Source organism: Aureococcus anophagefferens (assembly GCF_000186865.1).
Source record: "Aureococcus anophagefferens unplaced genomic scaffold AURANscaffold_6, whole genome shotgun sequence".
Classification (NCBI taxonomy): domain Eukaryota; class Pelagophyceae; order Pelagomonadales; family Pelagomonadaceae; genus Aureococcus; species Aureococcus anophagefferens.
The window spans coordinates 194,952-215,703 of NW_008705566.1; the positions used below are offsets into that span (position 1 = coordinate 194,952).

General features: G+C 72.5%; 9 protein-coding genes across 9 annotated transcripts in view; 6 read left to right on the forward strand and 3 right to left on the reverse strand.

The window, feature by feature from the left end:
- Nucleotides 1-281: 281 nt before the first annotated feature.
- Nucleotides 282-1,418, forward strand: AURANDRAFT_2613 (hypothetical protein; the record flags this gene model as incomplete). Its single annotated transcript, XM_009037115.1, has 1 exon — nt 282-1,418. A coding segment is annotated over one exon (1,137 nt), but the record flags the coding sequence as incomplete, so codon positions are not given.
- Nucleotides 1,419-1,665: 247 nt separating this feature from the next.
- Nucleotides 1,666-2,854, reverse strand: STP4 (hypothetical protein; the record flags this gene model as incomplete). The annotated part of the gene is made up of 2 exons (XM_009037702.1): nt 1,666-2,642; nt 2,703-2,854. The coding sequence occupies 2 exons, from the start codon at nt 2,822-2,824 to the stop codon at nt 1,706-1,708; spliced, it is 1,059 nt and encodes a 352-aa protein (XP_009035950.1).
- Nucleotides 2,855-4,698: 1,844 nt separating this feature from the next.
- GUS1 (hypothetical protein) lies at nt 4,699-6,465 on the forward strand (the record flags this gene model as incomplete). The annotated part of the gene is made up of 2 exons (XM_009037187.1): nt 4,699-5,352; nt 5,437-6,465. The coding sequence occupies 2 exons, from the start codon at nt 4,699-4,701 to the stop codon at nt 6,463-6,465; spliced, it is 1,683 nt and encodes a 560-aa protein (XP_009035435.1).
- AURANDRAFT_53066 (hypothetical protein) lies at nt 6,450-8,167 on the forward strand (the record flags this gene model as incomplete). The annotated part of the gene is made up of 1 exon (XM_009037188.1): nt 6,450-8,167. One exon carries the CDS (start codon nt 6,548-6,550, stop codon nt 8,165-8,167), a length of 1,620 nt encoding a protein of 539 aa, XP_009035436.1.
- Nucleotides 8,168-8,943: 776 nt separating this feature from the next.
- On the forward strand, nt 8,944-9,522 carry AURANDRAFT_6675 (hypothetical protein; the record flags this gene model as incomplete). The annotated part of the gene is made up of 1 exon (XM_009037136.1): nt 8,944-9,522. A coding segment is annotated over one exon (579 nt), but the record flags the coding sequence as incomplete, so codon positions are not given.
- Nucleotides 9,523-12,335: 2,813 nt separating this feature from the next.
- On the reverse strand, nt 12,336-16,370 carry AURANDRAFT_62923 (hypothetical protein; the record flags this gene model as incomplete). Its single annotated transcript, XM_009037701.1, has 2 exons — nt 12,336-15,444; nt 15,616-16,370. The coding sequence occupies 2 exons, from the start codon at nt 16,368-16,370 to the stop codon at nt 12,336-12,338; spliced, it is 3,864 nt and encodes a 1,287-aa protein (XP_009035949.1).
- A 238-nt stretch (nt 16,371-16,608) lies between these two features.
- On the forward strand, nt 16,609-18,664 carry AURANDRAFT_62924 (hypothetical protein; the record flags this gene model as incomplete). Its single annotated transcript, XM_009037189.1, has 3 exons — nt 16,609-17,477; nt 17,524-17,668; nt 17,786-18,664. The coding sequence occupies 3 exons, from the start codon at nt 16,609-16,611 to the stop codon at nt 18,662-18,664; spliced, it is 1,893 nt and encodes a 630-aa protein (XP_009035437.1).
- Nucleotides 18,665-18,756: 92 nt separating this feature from the next.
- On the reverse strand, nt 18,757-19,269 carry AURANDRAFT_14446 (hypothetical protein; the record flags this gene model as incomplete). Its single annotated transcript, XM_009037700.1, has 1 exon — nt 18,757-19,269. A coding segment is annotated over one exon (513 nt), but the record flags the coding sequence as incomplete, so codon positions are not given.
- A 676-nt stretch (nt 19,270-19,945) lies between these two features.
- The window catches only part of AURANDRAFT_58878 (hypothetical protein), a gene marked incomplete at both ends in the record, with an annotated part of 1,571 nt that continues 764 nt past the window's right edge, over nt 19,946-20,752 (forward strand). The window contains 2 exons of the mRNA XM_009037190.1: nt 19,946-20,215; nt 20,239-20,349. Of these exons, the coding sequence (XP_009035438.1) occupies nt 19,946-20,215; nt 20,239-20,349 (381 nt within the window). The remainder of the gene's footprint in view (nt 20,216-20,238; nt 20,350-20,752) is intronic.

Sequence of the window (20,752 nt, forward strand, 5' to 3'; positions counted from 1 at the left end):
CGCTGTGCGTCGAAACCCTCACAAACCCGCTCAACCGCCCCCGCCGAATTCTTTTCACCATGTGGAAGGTGGCCCTCCTCGCGCTCGCCGCCCACGGCCTGCGGCTCCCCGCGGCCCCGCGCCGCGCCCGGACGGCCCTGCGGTCGAGCGCCCTGGAGGCCGCGGCCGACGGCGAGGGCGAGGGCCTGCGCCGGGGCCAGCGCGTCGTCGACGCCGCGCGGGGCGCGGCCAAGGGCGTCAAGTCGGTGCCCGCGCGGCTCAACAAGGCGCGGACGCCCGGCCCGCGCCGGGTCGCGCTCCTCGTGGAGCCGACGCCCTTCACGCACGTGAGCGGCTACGCGAACCGGTTCAAGGAGCAGCTCAAGTACCTCAAGGAGTTCGGCGACGACGTCGCGATCGCCGTGCCCGACGACAAGCCCGAGGCGCCCGACTCGTACGACGGCTTCCCCATCACGACCGTCGACGGCTTCCGCTTCCCGCTCTACGCGCACCTCTGCCTCACGGGCGACATCCGGGGCCAGGCGAAGCGCATGGTCGAGCGCTTCAAGCCCGACGTCATCCACGCGTCGAGCCCCGGCTTCTTCGCGCTCGCGGCCGTGTCCTACGCCAAGGCGCTCGACGTGCCCCTCGTGCTCTCGTACCACACGCACCTCCCGGTCTACGCGGAGAAGTACGCGGGCTGGCTCCCCTTCAGCCGCTTCAGCGCGTGGGCCGCGATCAAGATGGCGCACTCGTTCGCAGACCTGACGCTCGTCACGTCGCCGCAGATCATGGCCGAGTTCAAGGAGCAGAACATCAAGCGCGTCGGCGTCTGGCGCAAGGGCATCGACGCGGACACCTTCAACCCCGACTTCCGCGACGAGGCGACGCGGCGGGTGCTCGCGCCGAACCACGCGGACGAGAAGATCCTGCTCTACGTGGGCCGCATCTCCGTCGAGAAGCGCCTCGAGGACGTCGCGGCGACGCTGCGCGCGCGGCCGGACACGGTCTTCGCCGTCGTCGGCGGCGGGCCCCACGAGGCCGCGCTCCGCGACTTCTTCGCGGAGTTCGGCGACCGCGTCCACTTCGTCGGGGTGCTCCGCGGCGACGACCTCTCCAGGGCCTACGCGTCCGCGGACCTCTTCACGATGCCGTCGGACTCGGAGACGCTGGGCTTCGTCGTCCTCGAGGCCATGGCGTCGGGCCTGCCCATCGTCGCGGCGAACGCGGGCGGCATCCCCTCGATCGTGACGAACGACCGCAACGGCGTCCTCGTGACCGCGGGCGACACGGCGACCTTCGCCCAGAAGGTCGGCGCGATCCTCGACGACGCCGACCTCCGGGACCGGCTGACGAGCCGCGGCCGCCGCGACACGGAGAACTGGTCCTGGAAGGCGTCGACGAAGCACCTCCGCAACGTCCACTACACGGCCGCGATCCGCCGCCACGCGGCCGCCAAGCGCGCGCGCGCGACGGGCGACCTCCTCTCCAAGCTCGTGAGCCCCCAGCTCGCGCGCCTCCTCCGCATGCGCGTCAAGCAGCTCTTCACCGCCGTCTTCGGCTGGGTCGGCCTCGCCAAGGCCGCGACGACGCCCGCGGGGTCGCGCGCGCTCCGGAACCCGGCCCTCGGCGCCTAGGGGCGCCGCGCGCCCCTTCTCCCCCCCCTCCTCCCCCCCTCCGTTCGTAGACGAGCGGACGCTGTCGAGCGGGGCGCGCGCGCGCGCGCCTAGTGCGCGCCGGGGAGCGTCTTCGCGGCCGCGCGGTCGCGCTTCGCGGACTGCTGGTAGAGGACGCTCGCGACGATGCAGAGGACGATGGACGCCTGGGCGCCGAGGCTCGCGTGGTGGCTCCAGGCGAGGACGTTGATGGCGACCGTGGCGAGCTTGCAGGCGACGCCGAGCACCGTGAACTGCGTCGCGGAGATGACGGACCGCGTGCCCCACGCGGAGAACGAGATGCCGATGGCGAGCACGCAGGACGTCGCCAGGGGCACCAGCGTGGACAACCCCAGGGGCGGCACGTCGCGCGCGAAGGGCGAGTCGAGGGGCTCGCCGGGCTTCGCGTTGAGCAGCAGCGACAGCGCGCGGAACTCGCCCGAGAGGAACGACGCGAGCGGCCAGAGCGCGACGGCGATGGCGTTCTGGTAGAGCACGAGGCCCCAGGTCGACAGGTTGATCGTCGCCGTGACGTGCTTCGCGTAGACCATCTCCGTGACGATGACGACGAGGTAGACGCACGCCCACGCGTAGCCTCGAACCGAAAAGTTCGCGTCGTCGCGCGCGTAGGACACGGCGCCCAGGGCGATGAGCAGGAGGCAGGCCGCCGTGCGCCGGCTCGGCGGCGCCTCGCCGCGCACGAGCGTGTCCACGCCGCTCACGAGGAGCGGCGTCAGCGACCGGAACGCGATGAACGTCTCGACGGTACTGTACGTGAGCACCTGCCCGTTCGTGAAGATGGCGAGGTAGAAGACGACGTTGATGGGCGCCATGGCCTTGAGCTTCTCCCAGCGGAAGGCGTCGACGTCGACGACGCGGAACTTGCCCAGGAAGTAGACGACGACCGCCGTCGTCAGGAACTGGCACGCCGTGACGACGCCCGGGAACGGCAGCGCGAGCAGCGCCCACTTGTTCACGACGCTCAGCGTGCTGCTGCACGTCGCGTACCTGCGGCGCGCGGGCGTGCGGGGGACGGCGCGCGCCTACGCGGGGGCGCCGGCGCCGCGCATGCAGACCAGCAGCAGCACGTAGGCGCCGCTGGGCTCAGGCTTGGGCACCTCCTTCGGCGGACCCATGGCGCCTTCCTCGAGGAGTGGTTCACGGTTCTTCTCGCTGGTCTCCTGTTGCATAGGCCTGCGGGACCGAATCGTGCAAGACGTGCGCCCCAGAGGGCGTCGTACCCGATTGAAAATGTGGCTGGGTTGGAAAAAAAGTCGAGTTTATGATGCTGTCAGGAGGCGACCACGGACAAAAGATCCGACAACATGACGGGGTGGGTGGGTGGGTCCGGAGGTCGGGTTTCAAAAACCCAAAGTGTACTTAAAGGGTACTTGTAACGCGCGCGCGCGCGCGCGGAGGCCGCGCGCGTCTCGCGTCCCGCGCCGCACCGGGAGTCGGGAAGAGGTGCCATGGAGCACGGCGGTGTCCTCGTCGAGTCGGGCCGCGCCCGGCGTGCGTCGGGTGGCCCGCGGCCGCACGGTGGCGGCTCCTGCCGCGGCACCGGCGACTCCCGGTCGACCGCGGCGCCGCGCGCGCGGTGTGGCAATTCAGCGATCGCCCAGCGGCGCGCGGCGCGGCAACTTGAAGGCAACCGACGACGAAGGAGCTCGTTGATTGGCCGGGAGGTGGGTGGGTGGGCGCCGGGGGCCGGCACCAAAAATCCGTCATGTTGTCTGGTACTTTTTTTTGGGGCGCCTCCTGATGCTGTTGAAGTTTTTGAGTTATTGGCTCTGCGCGCAAGACGACGGTGCCGGCTTTCAGATGCAACAAGAATTTTGCAAATCGGTGGTCATGGCGCCGAGATAGAGCTTGCCAAAGGTGCCCATCACCACTGGCGGAGCCCTCTTTACCATCGATTTTCTCGAAAGCGTATCTCGCCATTCGATCCGACATCTTATCCAAACTCACAAATTAATTTAGGCAAGCCGTATGAGTCGTTCGGCGATTGCGTCAACATCTCGTCAACTCGACGGCATCCACGGCCGTGGCAAAATGAGGCAAATGGCCAAGCTCGTCGTCCTCGCGGCAGCCGCGGCCGCGTCCGCGCCGGCGACCTCGCGGCGCGTCGCCTTGCGATCCCTCGTCGCCGCGCCGCTGGCGACGCAGCTCGCGCCGCCGGCGCGCGCCGCGGCGCCGCCGCCGTCGAGCGTCTCCAAGGAGGTGCTCTCGGGCCTCGCCGGCGGCGCGGCGCAGCGCATCGCCAAGGACGTCGTGCTCTTCCCCATCGACACGGTCAAGGTGCGCCTGCAGACCGCGGGCAACCGCGCGCTGACGCGGCGCGCCTTCGCGCGGCCCTACAGCGGCGTCCTCGCGCCGCTCGTCGTCGGCGTGCCCGCGGCGTCGCTCTTCTTCGGCGTCAAGGACGGTCTCGCGGCCTACGCGCGGAACGCGGGCGTCGCGGACGAGTTCGCCCTCGAGGCGCTCACGGTCGCGCTGGCGAACGGCCCCTACTGGGCCGCGCGCGCGCCGTCGGAGCTGCTGAAGACGCGGCAGCAGCTCGCGGCGGACCCCGAGGGCCTCGCGTCCCTGGCGCGGCGCATCTACGACGAGGCGGGCCTCGCGGGCTTCTACGCGGGCGCTGTGGAGTCCTACAGCTACGCCGTGCCCGCCGACGTCGTGAAGTTCTCCGCGTACCGCTTCCTCAAACGACGCTACGCCGTGGGCGGCGGGGACGCGGTGCTCCGCAAGGCGCTCCTCGGGTCCGCGGCGTCCGCCGCCGCCAATGTTTTCACGACGCCCCTCGACGTCTGCAAGACGCGCGCGCTCGAGGCCGGCGACGAGAGCGGCGTCTCGCTCCCGGCGCGCGCGGCCGCGATCGCGCGCGACGAGGGCGTGATGGAGCTGTACGCGGGCATCGCCCCCCGCGTCGCCCGCGCCGTCGTGTCCGGCGCTTTGCAGTTCGGGACATACGAGTGGTCCAAGGCCCGGTTTCGATAACGTCCGCCGGAATTATAAAAATGCAACAACGGTTCGTTTGAACTCCAGGGCAGCCTTGCGCGCGATCATGCTCTACCCGAAGCAGTCGCAGACGCGCTGCGTGCTGGACCTCAACGGCATCTGGGACCTCGCGCGGGAGCACGAGAAATGCGGCCAGGAGGACGGCTTCGAGGCGGAGAAGAAGGTCGCCGTGCCGTGCTCCTACAACGACCTCTACGCCGAGGAGGGCTTCCGCATGTGGTCCGGCGGCGTCTGGTATTCGCGGACCTTCGTCGTGCCGCGCGCGCTGCGCGGCGAGCGCCTCGTGCTGCGCTTCGGGAGCGTCGCCTACTCCGCGGAGGTCTACGTCAACGGGCTGCGCGCGGGCGCGCACGCCGGCGGCCACACGCCGTTCGAGTTCGACGTGACGCACCTCGTCGGCGGCGGCGACAACCTGCTCTGCGTGCGGGGCGAGAACGCGCTCTCCGCGGAGACCGTGCCCATGGGCGGCCTCAACAACGCGCCGGAGAACGGCCAATTCGCGGGGCAGTACCCGGACGTGCCCTTCGACTTCTTCCCCTACGGGGGCATCCAGCGCAACGTCTGCCTCTACACGACGTCGCCGGACGGCTGGATCAGCGACATTCGGGTCGTCACGACGATCGACGGCGCGACGGGGCGCGTCTCGATCGAGGGCGCCGTCGACGGCGCCGGCGGCATCGGCGACACCATCCACATCACAGTCGACGGCGCGACGACCGCCGCCATCCTGGACCCCGCCGATGCCGGAAATTCGCGACGGTTCAACGTCGATCTCGTCATCGAGGATTGCAAGTTCTGGGGCGTCGGCGCGCCGAACCTCTACGTCGCGACGATTGCGCTCGTCGACGGCGCCGGAGCAGTCGTCGACGAGTACGCGCAGCGCTTCGGCGTGCGGACGATCGCGGTCGCCGGCGACCGGCTGCTGCTCAACGGCGCGCCGGTCTATCTCCAGGGCTTCGGGCGCCACGAGGACTTCCCGATCGTGGGCAAGGGCCTCTGCCACGGCGTCAACGTGCGGGACCACGAGCTCCTGAAGTGGATCAACGCGAACTCGTACCGCACGACGCACTACCCCTACAGCGAGGAGCTCGTCGCCCTCGCCGACGAGCAGGGGATCCTGCTCATCGCCGAGGCGCCGGCCGTGTCCATCAACTTCGACTTCGTGACGCCGAGGACGCTCGAGAACCACCGCGCGGCGCTCCGGGAGCTCATCGAGCGCGACCGCAACGCGCCGAGCGTCATCATGTGGTCCGTGGCCAACGAGGCGACGACGAACCGGCCCGAGGCCCGGCCCTACTTTTCGGAGCTCGCGGCGGACGCGCGGTCGCTCGACGGCACGCGGCCCGTGACCATGGTGACGTGCAAGGTCGAGGACGACGCCGTCGTCGACCTCTTCGACGTCGTCGGCGTCAACTTCTACCCGGGCTGGTACCACCTGCCGGGCGTCGGCGCGCGCGCGCCCTGGGCCGCGCAGCGCGACAACATGCGCGACGCGCTCTCCGCGCTGCACGCGAAGTGCGGGAAGCCCATCTTCGTCTCCGAGTTCGGCGCCGACGCGCTCGCGGGCATGCACGCGCTCCCCGCGGAGCAGTGGTCCGAGGAGTACCAGGCGGACCTCATCATGGAGCTCATCTCCGTCTTCCGCGAGCTCGACTTCGTCGTCGGCGAGCACGTCTGGAACTTCGCGGACTTCCGCACGGCCCAGAACTTCCCCCGCGTCGGCGGCAACAAGAAGGGCGTCTTCACGCGCGACCGCCAGCCCAAGATGGCCGCCCACTTCCTCAAGCGCCAGTGGGCGACGCCGCGGTACTAAGAGGGCAAACATGGGCAGGAACGGACGGTTTCTTCAACGGTGCACTTGACGGTGCCGTGCGAGACTGACAAACTTCGGGAAGATGGTGGACCGCAGCCCCCCAACGATGGTCGATCTCACGGAGGCGGCCCTCGGCGACCGGCCGCCGCCGCCGGCGGCGCGGCGGCGGAGCTCCGGGGCGTCGTCGGTGTCGAGCACCGCGTCGGAGCGGTCCAAGGCCGTGCGGCGGCGCAGCTCCGGGGCGTCGTCGAGCTGCTCGCGGGACGGGGAGCCCTACGCCTACGCCGCCGTGCTCGCCCGGGCGGCGCTCGTGCGGTCCGGCGTCGAGCTCGACAGCGCCGAGGTCGGCGAGCTGCCCGCGGGCGCGGACGTCCGCTGCGTCGACCGGGCCTGGACGAAGAAGCGCGTGCGGCGAACGAGAGTCACGCGCGGCGGCGTCGACGGCTGGGTCTCGGCGAAGATGCTCCGGGGCCACGACCCCGTCGACGACGTCGTCGCGCGCGTCGCCGTGCCCGCGGGCGCGGACCTCCGCGTCCACGTGCTCAGCGATCTGCACACGGACCGGCCGGCGAACGTCGCGTGGCTCGAGCGCCACCTGCGGCCCCAGCGGTCCTGCTTCGAGGTGCTGCTCTGCGCCGGCGACGTGAGCAACGTCGACGCGAAGGTGCGGGCGACGCTGGAGCTGCTGGCCGCGCGCTACGACGCCGTCGTCTTCACGCCGGGGAACCACGACCTCTGGGCGCGCGGCGGCGCGGCCTGCCGCGACTCGCTCGAGAAGCTCGACCGTCTCTTGGGGCTGTGCCGGTCCCTGGGCATCCGCACGGGGCCGACGCGCTTCGTCGTCGCCAAGGGCAGCGACGTGCTCGCGGTGCCGCTGCTGAGCTGGTACGACGACGCCTTCGATGGCGACGGCGAGCCCGGGCCCGGCGACGCGCCGCCGGGCCTCGACTCGCCCCAGCACCGGGCGCGCTGGGTCGACTACGCCTTCTGCGCCTGGGGCGAGGCCCTCGAGCGCGCGCCGGGCTTCCGCTTCTCCGCGGCCGACGGCGCGAGCGACCACGTCGCGCGCCACTTCGCCGCGCGCAACGAGCCGCGCCTCGCGGCGGCCCTCGACGACCTGCAGACGTCGCGGAGCCGGCCCGTCGTGGTCACCGTGAGCCACTTCGCGCCGCGGCGCGAGCTGCTGCCGGAGAAGCGGTTCCTCGTGGACCCGCACCTGCCCAAGGTGTCGGGCAGCGAGCTCATCGAGGCCCAGCTCCGGGTGTTGGGCCCGGACGCCCACGTCTTCGGCCACACGCACCTCTGCTACGACCTCGAGCTCGACGGCGTCCGCTACGTCAACTGGCCCCTCGGCTCCGCGCGCGAGATGGCGAACCAGACGCGCGTCGTCGCCGGGAGCGGCGCGCTCGTCCTCTTCGACGGCGCCAAGGACGGCTTCGCGCCGCGCCAGTGGACCTTCTGGGGCGACTGGTACCGCGACCGGCGCCGCGACCCGGCCATCACCGCGCCCGCGCCCTGGGTCCGGAAGGCCTACAAGCTCATGTTCCAGTTCGACGTCGCGCCGCCGGCGGTCGAGCCGCCGCACCCGACGTTCCCCGACGGCGTGGCGCCCGACGCGTGGTACCGCGCGAACGCGGCGCGGGAGCGGCCCTGGCGCTCCGTCGACGACGGCGACGACACGCTCCCCGCGCCGCCGGCGTAGGGGGAGGCCTTTTTTTAAGAACGCGAGGCGCGGAGCTCGGCCGCGGCGACGACGGCGAGGGCGACGCGCTCGAGGCCCGCGCGCGCCGCGAACGGCGGGCCGGCCGCGCCGCGCGCGAAGCGCGCGTCGCCGTCGCGCGCCGCGGCGCAGGCCGCCGCCGCCGCCGCGAAGCGCGCGTGGCAGGAGACGACCGCAGGCGTCGTAGGCCGCGGCGTCCGCGAAGGCCGCCGCGGCCGCCTCGGGCAGCGCGACGGTCTTGACGACGAGCCACGCGCCCCGGGCCACGGCGCCGTGCGCCGCCTCGAAGCGCGCCACGGCGCACGTGTCGCCGAGGCGCCAGAGGGCCGCCGCGGTCGGCGGCGGCGCCTCGCGGGCTGCGGGCGGCGCCTCGCGGGGCCGCTTCCGCTTCGGCGCCGGCGCTGCCGCCGGCGCCGGCGCCGGCGCCGGCGGACGCCGCCGCGAGTAGCCGGAGCCCGTCTCGCCGATGCGCGCGTACGTGAACGGGACCTTGGCGACTATCTTGCGACCGCGGCCTGAGGTTGCCGCCGGGGCGCGCTCTAGGGTCTTGCCATCCATCGTCGACCCGCTTTGAGTTTCGGGTCAAGAAGACTTTGTTGACCAGTTCAACAAAGCTCCACACTCGCCTTCACATGCGCGGCCTGCGCCTCGTCGGCGCCATGGCGGCCTTCCCCGGCGCGCGCGCGCTGACGGCGCCTCCGGCCATCACGCTCGACGCGGCGCGCGCCTGCGCCGTCGCCATGCCCGAGGACGCGCCGCGCATCGTCATGGGCTCGAAGTCGGCGTCGCGGCGCGCGCTCCTCGCGGCCATGGGCTGCGCGGACTTCGAGGTGCGCGTGCCCGACATCGACGAGAAGGCCATCGGCGACCGGCGCGGCGACCCCGCGTCGCTCGTCGCCGCGGTCGCGGTCGCCAAGTGCGACGCGCTGCTCGCGCGCCACTTCGCCGACCACGCGGACGACGACGTCGTGCTCGTCACGGGGGACCAGGTCGTCACCTTCGACGGGTCGATCCGCGAGAAGCCGGAGGATCTCGCGGAGGCGCGGCGCTTCGCGGCGTCCTACGGCGGCGCGTCCTGCGGCACGACGGGCTGCGTCGTCGTCCACGACGTCCGGACGAACCGCCGCCACGTCGAGGTCCACGACGCGCGCGTCGACTTTGGAGCCTTCCCGCCCGGGCTCGTCGACGAGATCTTAGCGGCGGACGGGGACGTCGTCATGGCGTGCGCCGGCGGCCTCATGGTCGAGCACCCGCTGCTCGCGCCGCACGTCGCGGCCGTCGAGGGCGGCGTCGACAGCCTCATGGGCCTGTCGACGCCCGTCCTCGCGCGGCTCGTCGCGCGCGTCGCCGCGGACCGCGCGGCCGACGAGCGCGCGCACCCGCTGACATCGCCGGCGCTCGGCCCCGTGCTCGGGCGGCCCGCGGCCGCGCGCGGCCGCTGGGCCGTCGTCGGCGACGTGCACAACGGCGCCAAGGCGGCGTCGCGCGTCCTCGCGAAGCTCGGCGGCGTCCCCGTGTCGCCCTACGGCGACGCCGGCGGCGCGCGGACGTTCGCGGACGTCGCGGGGCCCGTCGACGCGGTCAACCTCGTCGTGTCGCCGAAGATCGGCGAGCGGGAGCTCGAGGCGATCGCGGCGAGCGGCACGCGCTACGTCTTCCTCCAGCCCGGCGCCGACGGCGCCCGCGTGGTCCTCGCCGCGCGGCGCCTCGGCCTCGTCGTCCAGCGCGGCTGCGTCCTCGTCGACGAGTTCCCCGCCGCGGACGCGGCGTAACACACCAGCTTTACATGAAGGAGAACATGGACGTGACGCGGTCCATGAGCGTGCCCTGCTTGAGGTCCGTCATGATCGCGAGGAACTCGGCCCACTCGATCTTGCCCGAGAAGTCCGTGTCGTAGATGGACACGACGCGGTTGCAGTTCTTCTTCGTCATGTGGCGCCGCGTCTTGTAGTCGCGGAAGACCGTGCAGCACTTCTTGAGGAGCTCGCGGACGCGCTTGACCTCGACGCCCCGCGGGGGCCCCGCCTCGGAGAAGTCGTTGAAGAGGCGCTTGTAGGTCTTGAGCTCGATCTTCGAGAACGACTTCTCGATCTCGGGCCGCTTGTCGAACGCGAGCTGCATGAGCCGCTCCTCGATGAGGTTCTCGAGGGACCGGACGTCGCGCCGCATCTCCGGGTCGCCGTGGCTGCAGCGGAGCGCGTCGCCCGTGTCGAAGAAGTCGAACTCGCCCATGGTGAAGAGCACGCGGAGCGCCAAACTCCGGTTGATCGCCGCGTTCGACTTGTCCGCGGCGATGGCCTCGAGCTTCTGGCAGAAGCCCATGAACTTGAGCAGCTCCTGGCCGACCTCGTTCTTCGCGAGGACGAGCAAGATCCGCAAGATCTCCCCCCGGAGCTTGTAGTGGCTCAGCAGGTCCTCGATGGCCTCTAAAAAGTTCGTCTTCAGCAGGAACGTCGGGTTCGCCTCGACGCGCTGGACGACGTAGAGCAGCGAGTTCAGCGCCGCCTTGCGCACGGCGACCTCGGGCGCCCGCGTGAGCCGCAGCGCGCCGGGCACGACGGCCTCGTTGAGCGCGTCGGACGCGTCGTCGAGGAGCATGTAGAGCGACACGAACCGCAGCGCCTCCTGGTACGCGAGGCGGCACGTGCCGCTCCGGGGGTCGATGTCGCTCGTGAGGAGCTTCGTCGCCGCGTCGAGGCAGCCGATCTTCCGCGCCTTGCGCCGCGTCGCGACGTCGTTGCACAGCGAGCAGAGGCTCGCCATCGCGTGGCGCGGCAGGATCAGCGCCGTCGGCGTCGCGTTGCCGTTCACGGTCCGCGCGCCCGGGTAGGACTCGCGGAGCGCGCCCAGCAGCGCCTGGAGCACGCCCGCCTCGACGAGCGGCCCGCGGAGCTTGTCCGGCTGCATGTTGACGAGCGACGCGACCGCGACGACCGCGCACGTCGGCAGCAGCTCGCCCGACACGTCGCCGACGGCCCCGCGCCGCTGCTTCGGCGCCGTCGAGTGGATGAGGCGGACGACGTCGGACGCGAGGGGCGGGCCCAGGTCCACGGCGCCCGTGAGGTAGCGGCTCAGGTCCGCGAGCGCGCAGCACGCGCCGATGCGCGCGACGACGTCGCCGTGGCGCATGAGCGCGCGGAGCACGCCGAGCGCGCCGCCGGCCGCGGCCTCCTCGGGGCTCCAGGCCTGGGCGCTCGCGCCGCCGCGCGCGCGCGACCGCTTGGGCGACGCGCCGCGCTGGATCGCGAGGAGGTGGCGGCCCAGGGACCGGACGTCGTCGGCCGCGTAGCCCGGCGACCGGAGCGCGTTGCGGTGCTGCCACTGGAACATGGACGTGTGGAAGGCGCAGTGGATGGCCGCCGCCTGGGCCTCGGGCGAGCTCCGGTCCTGCGCGATCGAGCCCCAGACGAGCGCCTCGACCAAGGGCTTCTCCGGGTTCGCGATCTCCGCGTGCTCCGTGAGCGCGACCTCGACCAAATTGATGAGCATGTGGCCCGGCTCGGGGCCCCGGGGCCTCGGGCGGTCGTCCGTGCGCATGCGGAGCTGGCGCATGCGGTTCGCGCGCTCCGCGACGGCCACCGCGCGGAACTCGTCGACGAGGTCCTTGGCGATGAGCGGCGGCACGCGCATGGCCGCCTCGAGGCGCAGCGTCGACGTCGCGCGGCGCCCGGGCCACTCCCAGGCGAGCTCGCACTGGCGCGCCTCGGCCTGGTCGTCGAGGAGCTCGTTCTCCTGGCCCTTCTTGCGCCGCGCCTTCTTCTTCTGGAGCACGAAGATCGAGTTGAGGTAGCGGTCGTCGTTGACGTTCTCGCGCTTCACCGCGCGCTGCAGCTCGAGGAGCGTGGACCCGAGCATGCCGGGCCAGGACCGCGCCTGCATGAACTCGCCGACCTGCACCGTGCCCAGGTCGCTGACGAGGATGAGCTGCGCGAAGTCGCTCTTCTCCTTGACCGTGTACTCGCGCCCATAGTCGGTCTTCGCGAGGACGCCCATGGCGCGAGCGCGCGCGCGCCGCCGCCGCCGGCGGGGCTGCCCGAAGCTCTCAGACGCGGGCGCTCTCCCTCCGTCGTTAGAGAGATCAGTCCGTTCACTTCAATAATAACTTGCTTGAGATCGGTATCCGCCATCGAACGGACCACACGACACCGTCCTAGCCATTACCGGGGGGCTCGCCGTCGCCGGGGCCGCGGCCGTCCTCGTGGACGCCCCCGGCGTCGTCCTCGTCGTCGTACGGCTCCTCGTCGTCGTCGTACGGCTCCTCGTCGTCGTAGTCCCCCGCGTCCTCCTCCTCCGCGGCCTCGTCGTACGCGTCGTCGTAGCCCCCGGCGTCGTCGTCGTCGTCGTCGTCCGCGCCGTCGTCGTCGTCGTCGTCGTCCCAGCCCACCGCGCCGGCCTCGTCGTCGTCGTCGTCGTCCGCGTCGTCGTCGTCGTCGTCCGCCGCCGCCGCGCCGCCGTCGTCGTCGTCGTCGAGCGCGCGCCACCACGCGGCGTCGAAGAGCGCCGCGCGCGCGCCGAGGAGGGCGCTGAGCCCCGCGCAGGGCACGGCGTGGGGCCAGTCGAAGCGGCCGGCGCAGGACCGGGCGATCTTCGTCGCCCCGCGCCAGTCGCCCGCGCGCGCGGTCGCGATCGCCGCGTCGAAGGCCGCCCACTCGGAGCCCCGCGCCGCTGCGGCCCGGAGGAGGGCCGTGCCGTTGGGCGCGCCGCCGCCGCCGCAGGCGCCGGCCCAGCCGTCGGCCCAGCAGGCGCCGAGCGCGCGCTGCGCCTCCGCGTCCTCGAGCGCGCGCGACGGCCGCTCGAGCCCCTTGTCGCGCTCGAAGTGGGGCGTCGTCGGCCGGAGCGCGCGCTCGTAGTGGCGCCGTGCGCCCGCGAGGAGGCCCGACGCGCCGCCGGGCGAGCGCCGCGCGAGGCGCTCGAGCACGAAGCCCGCGTTGACGTCGGCCGCGCGGACGCCGGCCTCGGCGAGCGTCGCGAGCATGCGGTACGCGCCCGCCGCGCGCGCGCGCGCGCCGAGGCCCAGGGCGTGGTCGCGCCGCCGCCGTTTCAGGCGCGCGGCGCAGCGGCGCTTCAGGGCGTCGAGGAAGGCCGCCGCGGCGTCGCCGCGGTCCGCGGGCGGCGCCGCGGCGCCGCCCACGTCCCAGGCCGCGGCGAGCGGCGCGTGGGGCCGCGGCGTCTCCCAGGCCGCGCGCGCCGCCGCGACGGCGTCGCCGACGCCGAAGCCCACGGTCGACGCGTCCCAGGACTGCTGCACGGCGGCCTCGAGCGCGCCGAGCGCGCGCGGGCACCGGTTGCGCCGGTTGCGCGACGGGTACGGGTAGCGGCCGTCGGCGTCCGGCTCGAGGCCCGGGTCGTCGAGGGCGCCGTCGTAGTGCAGGCGCGCGAGGACGAAGGGCGCCGTCAGCGAGTTGTGGTCGCGCGTCGCCGCCGTCAGGAGCCGCTCCGCGCGGCGCGCGTCGCGCGTCTCCATCGCGAGCGACACGAACGCGTCCGGGTGGCCCGCGTCGACGGCGCGCTCGAAGGCGTCGCGCGCGCGCTTCGCGTCGGGGAGGTGCCGCGCCTCGTCGTCCAGGGCCGCGTAGAGGTGGCCCAGCACGTGCGCGCCGAAGGGCGTGAGCGCGGCCCGCCGCTCCAGCAGGTCCAGCGCGCCGCGCGCGTCCGCGGCGACGCCGTCGAAGCCGCCCAGCTTCAGCTCCGCGAGGGCCGCCGCGGCGTGCGCCGCGCTCTCCTCGTCGTTTCGGTCGTCCGCGGCGAGCGCGTAGTACTCGGCCGCCGCGCGCTGCGGCGACGCGCCGCCGCGCCGGAGCTCGCGGAGCGCGTCGTCGTCGACGCGGCCGTCGAGGAGCGCGTCGCCCAACGTCAGCGCGCTGTGGCCGTCGCCGCCGAGGGCGCGCCGCCGCAGGTACGTCGCCGCGGCGAGGTCCAGCACCGCCGGCGCGTCCTCGGCGGGCGCGCCGTCGAAGACGACCTCGGGAGCGAAGTCGTCCGGCGGGCCGAGCGCGAGCCGCCGGAGCCACGCGACGGGGTCCCAGCCCGGCCCGGCGCCGGCGCCGGCGGCCGCGCCGGCCGCGGCGGCGCCGCCGGCGGCGCCGGCGTCGGCCGCGCCGGCGGCCGCGCCGGCCGCCGCGCCGCCGGCCGCCGCGCCGCCCGCCGCCGCGCCCGCCGCCGCCGCGCCGCCCGCCGCGCCGTCGTCGTCGAAGGCGTCGGCGTCGTCGTCGGCGAGCCCCGCGCGCGCGTCCTCGCGCAGGGTCCAGAAGCCGTCGGCCTTGAGCCAGTGGTCCACGAGGAGCTCGTTCGGCGTCGACGCCGCGTGGCGGACCTTGACGCGGGCCGCGCGCGGCGAGCCCGCGCCCGGCGCCGCGACGCCCTCGAGGAGCCGCATCCAGGTGCGCACGGCGACGTCGCAGGACTGGTCGAAGCCGTGGCTGCCCTCGCTGCGCCAGGCGCCGAGCGCGAGGCGCCCGAGCCAGCAGCCCCGGAGCGCGTGGCGCCGCACGGCGGCCGCGTGCGCCAAAAAGACGGGGTCGGCCGCGTCGAGGGGCGCGGCGCGCTCCAGGGACGCGTTGGCGCAGCGCCCGTAGGCCGGCGACGCCGGCACGACGCCCGCGAGCGTGCCGAGGCTCAGGAGCGTGCCGGCCGCCGTGTCGCCCAACAGCGCCGCGCACGACAGCGCTATACGCGCGCGCGAAAAGCTCGCCGCCGCCGCGGCCTCGTCGCCGTCGGCCAGCGCCGCGTCGGCGTCCTCGAAGAGGGACCCGACGCCGTCGCGCCACGCGTGCGCGGCGAAGTCGTCCGCGTCCGCGTCCCACGAGCCGACGGCGACCGTGAGCTCCGCGTCCGCCGCGGCGCCCTCGGGCCGCTCCGGCAGCAGGAACACCGTCGCCGCGTCGTCGCGCGCGTGGGCCCAGCGCGCCGCGCGCGCCGGCGCGGCCGCGACGGCGCCGCGCTCCGCGCCGGAGCCGCCGCCGCGCCGCACGAAGACGAACTCGTCGCCGACCGCGCCGACGTCGACGTCGAACTCGAAGCCGCTCAGCACGTCGGCGGCGACGCAGACCATGGCGCCCGCCCGCAGCGCCGGCGCGTCGCCGTCCGCGGTCCAGACGCCGCGCCCGCGCGCGCCGGCGTAGAAGATGTCGACGCTGGCGCCGTCCTCGAGGGCGTTGATCACGAGCAGGCGCCGACCGGGCGCGGCCGCGTCGCGCGGGTCTTCAGGGTCGCGGGCGCTCGTCGCGACCGCGGCGAAGGCCATGCATGCGACGAATGCGCTGCGCCAGCCACGGCGAAGCGTCGCCCGAACCAGCCACGGGCGACGAAGCGTCGCTCGAGCATCCATACGCAGGCCGCCGCCACTGCGATTTGCTCAATGAGTCGTTGACTCAACGAGACGTCAATGTCAGCTAATGAGGAGAGGTTACCCGGGCACGGAAAGTTCGCACTACAGAAAGTTCGTTCGCTCGGCCCGTCTGTTGAGCGTGAGGAGCGTGTCGACGCAGGCGCTCGTCTCGTCGCGCGGCGACTTGAAGAAGACGCCGACGAGCGGGTTCTGGAAGGCCTCGCGCAGGCCGCTCACGTGGTGCGAGATGGCGGCCTCGTGCACGTCGGCGTTTTCGACCAGCAGCGCGACGGGGATGTCCGGCGTCGTGCGCAGGCGGTCCGCCCAGCGGCGCACGATGACCGTCCAGTAGAGCTCCGTGACGTCCACCGAGATGATGGCCGCGGCGGTCTGGTTCAGGATCGAGTAGAGGCTCGCGAGCTCCTGCGCGTTGTCGAGGACCGTGGGCCGCACGTTGTTGAGGATGACGGACCCGAGCGCGCCGCGCGGGATGAGGAGTTCGCGGCCGACGGGGCCGACCTGGTCCTTGTCGCAGCCGCCGAGTATCACGATGCGCGGCGCGCCGTCGTATGATTGCGTGCGTTTGGACCGCACCTCGCCGCTCCGCGACCCGTCCCCGGCCTTTTCCCGGCCGGACTCGCTGCTGCCCAGGCCGCTCCCGCAGAGACCGAAGTGGCTCGCGAGGTCGAGCTCCTCGTCGCCGTCGCGCGGCTCGTCCTCGTGGATCCCAGATCCGCCGCCGCAGCCGACGAGGAACAAGCTCGTCCAGCCGTAGGACTCCCCCTCCTTGTTAGACGGAGTCGACGCCCCATCACTCCTGTTCGACGCCCCATCACTCCTTCCAAAAAGGTAGTCCATGCGCGAAAAGAAACTCCAAATGTTCAGTTAAAATGTTCAAGTTATCTGAGATGCCGTGAGTGAAGCAGCCCTGGCCTCTAATGGCCGAGGTGATTGGCACTGCCAGCGAAGTCGCGCCGCTGCCCAAACCGTGTTAACCGTCCTCCTCTGTGCGGATACTACGACGCGTGCGGCCACCGGAAGCAAAAACGCAGATGTGGAATTAGCCTCGTGTACCAACCAGAGCCGTGTCGTTATCATGAGCTTCATCCTTCAGCTCGCCGGCGGCGCGCTCCAGAGCTCCCTCTCGCTCCGGCCGAGCATCCGCAGCTTCTCCGTAAAGGTGGACGTGCCCGACAAGCGGCGCCATAAGAATGCCGCGAAGACCCTCGCGAAGGCTTTCGCCAAGAGCTACGGAGAGAAAGTCGGACGCGAGGTCGATCCCGCGAATCTGAGCCTCGAGTGCAACGGGACCAAACTCCCCAGCGATGCGACCTGCGGCGAGCTCCTCGACTCGCGGCGCATCATGATCTGCGTGCGCGAGCGCAAGGCGCCGGCGGCGCGCGCGGCCGCGCCGGCCAACAGCACGACGGCGGCCGCGGCCCCGAGCGCGGCCGCGCCGGCGAAGAAATCGGCCGCCGCGCCGGCGCAGAAACCGGCGGCCGCGCCGGCGAAAGAGGCGGCCGCGCCGGCCGCGAGCGCGTCCGAGACCTGGGCGAAGAGCGCGGCCGCGAACTGGGCGCCGCCGGCGAGGAAAGCGGCCCCGCCGGCGCCGGCCGCGCCGCTCGACGACGACGCGAGGCGCTGCGAGGCGTGCGGCGCGGCGCCGGCGAAGCCGCTGCGGTGCTCCGCGTGCAACGCGGGCACGTTCTGCGGCCGGGCGTGCTTCCGGCGCGCGTGGCCCGCGCACCGGGAGCGGTGCGCCGCGAGCAAGCGGACGCCGTTCCGCCTGCCGCGCGACGACCCCATGGTCCGCGGCTTCTCGCCCGCGGACCTGCTCGAGCTCGCGCGGGGCCCGTGCCCCGCGGACGAGCGCGCCGCAATCAAGCGCGAGCTCCACCGCTGGCCCGACGCCGCCTTCTGGGCCGGCGTCTTCGACATGGATCCCGTCGACATGCGCGCGCCGGCGTCCCGCCGCGAGTTTCGAGGGGGGAAGACGACGCGCGCGCCGTAGGCTCTACCAGCGCCTGCCCATGTCGCGGGACCTCTTCGCGCGCATCTCCGACGTCGCGTTCCGCGGCCTGCCGCCGGGCTTCGCGCCGACGCCGCGGCCGCCGGAGACGCGGACGCGGCCCCTCGCGCACCCCTACTTCCCGGACGTGCGTCAACCCGGCGTCCGACGAGCGTGTTACGAGAGGCGGGAGATCCTCCTTCGATCGGAACCGTCTCTCCCGAACCGTTGTGATATCTGCGACTCGCCCGTCTTTCGCGCGCAGTTTATCGACCGCGTGAGCGACCGCGCGGCGGAGGTCGTCCTCGACGCGCTGAAGAAGGGCCACATCCCCGCGCGCGCGCGGATTCTAGAGGTCGGCTGCGGCAACGGCCGCTTCCTCCGGGCGCTCGGCGCGCGCGACGGCGCCCACGGCCTCCGCGTCTCGGGCGTCGACATCCTCGAGGCGGACCTCGGCCTCGCGCGGGCCCACGGCGGCGCGCCGCGGCTGCCCTGGTTCGCGCCCGCGGCGCCCGCGCGCGGCGGCTACGAGCGCGTCGTCAACGCGGACATCACGGACGCGCGGGCGCTCGCGGCCGCGCTCGACGTCGCCGGCGCCGGGCGCTACGACGCGCTCGTGTCCTGCTCGACCATGTTCTGGATGGGCTTCCCCGGCGACGCGGACGACGAGCCGCTCGGCGCCGACGAGAAGGAGCTCGGCGCCGCGTGCCTCCGGGGCCTCGCGGCCGCGGTCCTGAAGCCGCGGGCCGTCGCGCTGGTCATGACCGCGGGCTGGTACGACTGGGGCCACGCCTTCGACGAGGCCATCCGCGGCGAGCTGCTCCGCGACTGGCTCGTGCTCCGGCGCGGCTGCATGGTCTTCCACGCGCGGTCGTCGGGCGAGCTCGTCGACCTGCCCTTCTACTGCCACCTCAAGTCGTTCCGGCCCATCCCGCCGGAGACGGAGCGCGTCATCCTCGACGAGGTCGAGCTCGCCATGGACTACAACGACGTCGCGCCGGAGCTCCGCGACGCGACGCGGCTCGTCTCCGTCGCGCCGACCTTCGAGAAGTACCTCGACCGCTGCGGCGCGGGGCCCTTCTGGCTCATCCGCCACGACCCGCCGGCCGCGCAACAAGCCGTCGCCGAGAGCGACCTGTTCTAATTCTGGAACGCGCGCGCTTCTTAACGCCGACGCGCCTAGTCCTCGTCGGAGTCCTCGAGGTCGGCGACGACGTCGTCCTCGTCGTCCGGGAGCCAGAGGAAGGACCGGAGCCGCTGCTTGCAGTAGACCGTCGCGACGGGCGCCTGCGTTTTGCCCGCGGCGTCCCAGACGTAGACGTGGCGGTCCAGCGAGCAGGCCGCGAAGAGGCCGGCGCGGTCCGGGTGCGCCGCGAGCTCGCGGACGCTGCCCGAGGGCCCCGCGAAGCGCCGCGTCATCGCGCGCGTCCGCGCGTCGTAGGCCCGGACGTCGCCCGTCATGTCGCCGACGAGGACCGTGCCGTCGCGCAGCGTCGCCAGCGCCCTGGCGCCCCGGTCGACGGCGCCCGCGACCTCGTGGACCGGCCGCCGGCTCGCGCGCGCGTCGTAGAAGCGGAGCTCCGCGTAGGCCGTGCCGACCACGAACTCGTGCTCGCCTAAAAACGCCGCCGCGCCGACGAAGACGGGCCGGCGCATGTCGAGCTTGTCGTGGGGCACGTTCTTCGCGCGCCAGACCCGCGCGCCCGACGCGAGGTCCACGCACGCGAGCTCCGTCTCCTTGCCCCCCAGGAGCACGCGGTTAGAAGCCGCGTCGTACGCGGCCGCGCTCACGTCGAAGCCGTCCTTGCCCTCGGACGCGTCGACGTTGGCGACGTCGCCGCAGTCCTCGGCCAGCGACGACACCTGCACGTCGCCCGCGCGGCCGCAGCTCACGACGCGGCCGCCCGCCGCGAAGAGGCCCACGGTCTCCGGCGCGAGGCCCCGCGCGACGGACGCCAAACGCCAGCCGTCGTCGCCCGCGTGCCGCTCGTAGGTCTCGACGCAGCCGCTGGCCAGCGCCGCGTGGAACCGCTCGGGGCCGTCGCCGGCGCCGTCGAGCGCCAGGCGGCAGACGCCGCGGCTCCGCGACTGGAGCTCGTCGCCGATGCGCTGCTGCTGCTGGCTGCCGCCGTCGACGCGCAGCGCCTTCAGCAGGCCCGTCTCGTCGCCCGTGACGAGCTCCATCTGGGCGAAGGCTGTTGCGCGCACTGCGACGACGCGTCGACTGCTTGCTTGCGCTGGGCGAAGGCTGTTGCGTGCACTGCGACGACGCGTCGACTGCTTGCTTGCGCTGCGGGGCGACGCTTGCAAGGTCACGCTCCTCGCATCGCCAAGCAGCCAACTCTTGAGATCGACGTTGTTGTTGTCCTTGAACACAATGTTGGCGCCGCAACGACGACGCGCGCGTCGGGATCGTCACAGCGGAATGCCTGGACAGGGCTGCCCGAAATGCGACGACGGTGCGTATTACCGCATCGGCACGAAGGGTCAGGCGTGGGGCGCCGCCGAGCGCAGCATGTGGTTGAATCAAACGCGGAGAAAACGCTCCTACCATGACGAGGTGCTCAGCAAGCTCGATGCTTTGGGTGAGGGCTTGGTCGTGCATGATTATGGATCGCTTTCGACGGCGCCCGAGCGCTACCCGCTGAAGGCCGTCACCACCGCAGACTGGGACGGAAACAAGCCATGCGTATTGGTCACCGGCGGCGTGGCTACGAGACGTCCGGCGTCCAGGGGGCGATTCTCTTTCTACACACGAAGCTCGCCGAGTACCGGGACTCGTTCAACATCTGCGTCGCGCCCTGCGTGTCGCCCTTCGGCTACGAGCACGTCGAGCGCTGGAACGCGCACTGCAGCGACCCGAATCGGAGCTTCAAGGCCTGCGGCACGACGGAGGAATAGTGAAGTCCGATGCTCAGGTTTTAAACCCAGGTCTTTTGGTCTGATTCCCAGGTTTGATGCTTTTCCAGGTCTTTTTGAGTATGAAACCCAGGTCTTTTGGAGGTCCATTTTTTTTATTATCCCCCCTATATAAATTACAGATATGTTTGCCGCTTGACGACAGGATGCCCCAACCCGTTTGTCCGCAGGAGTGCGCATGCGACGTCTGGGCTGCCCCGACGCCGCCAGAACCGCTATCGGGGCCCATCCCGGGCCAAGGAAGTGCACTGGAGCACGCCAGTGAGTTGCGCCGGCGCTGCCCCATCCTTTTGGCGGAGTACATTCGGTCGAT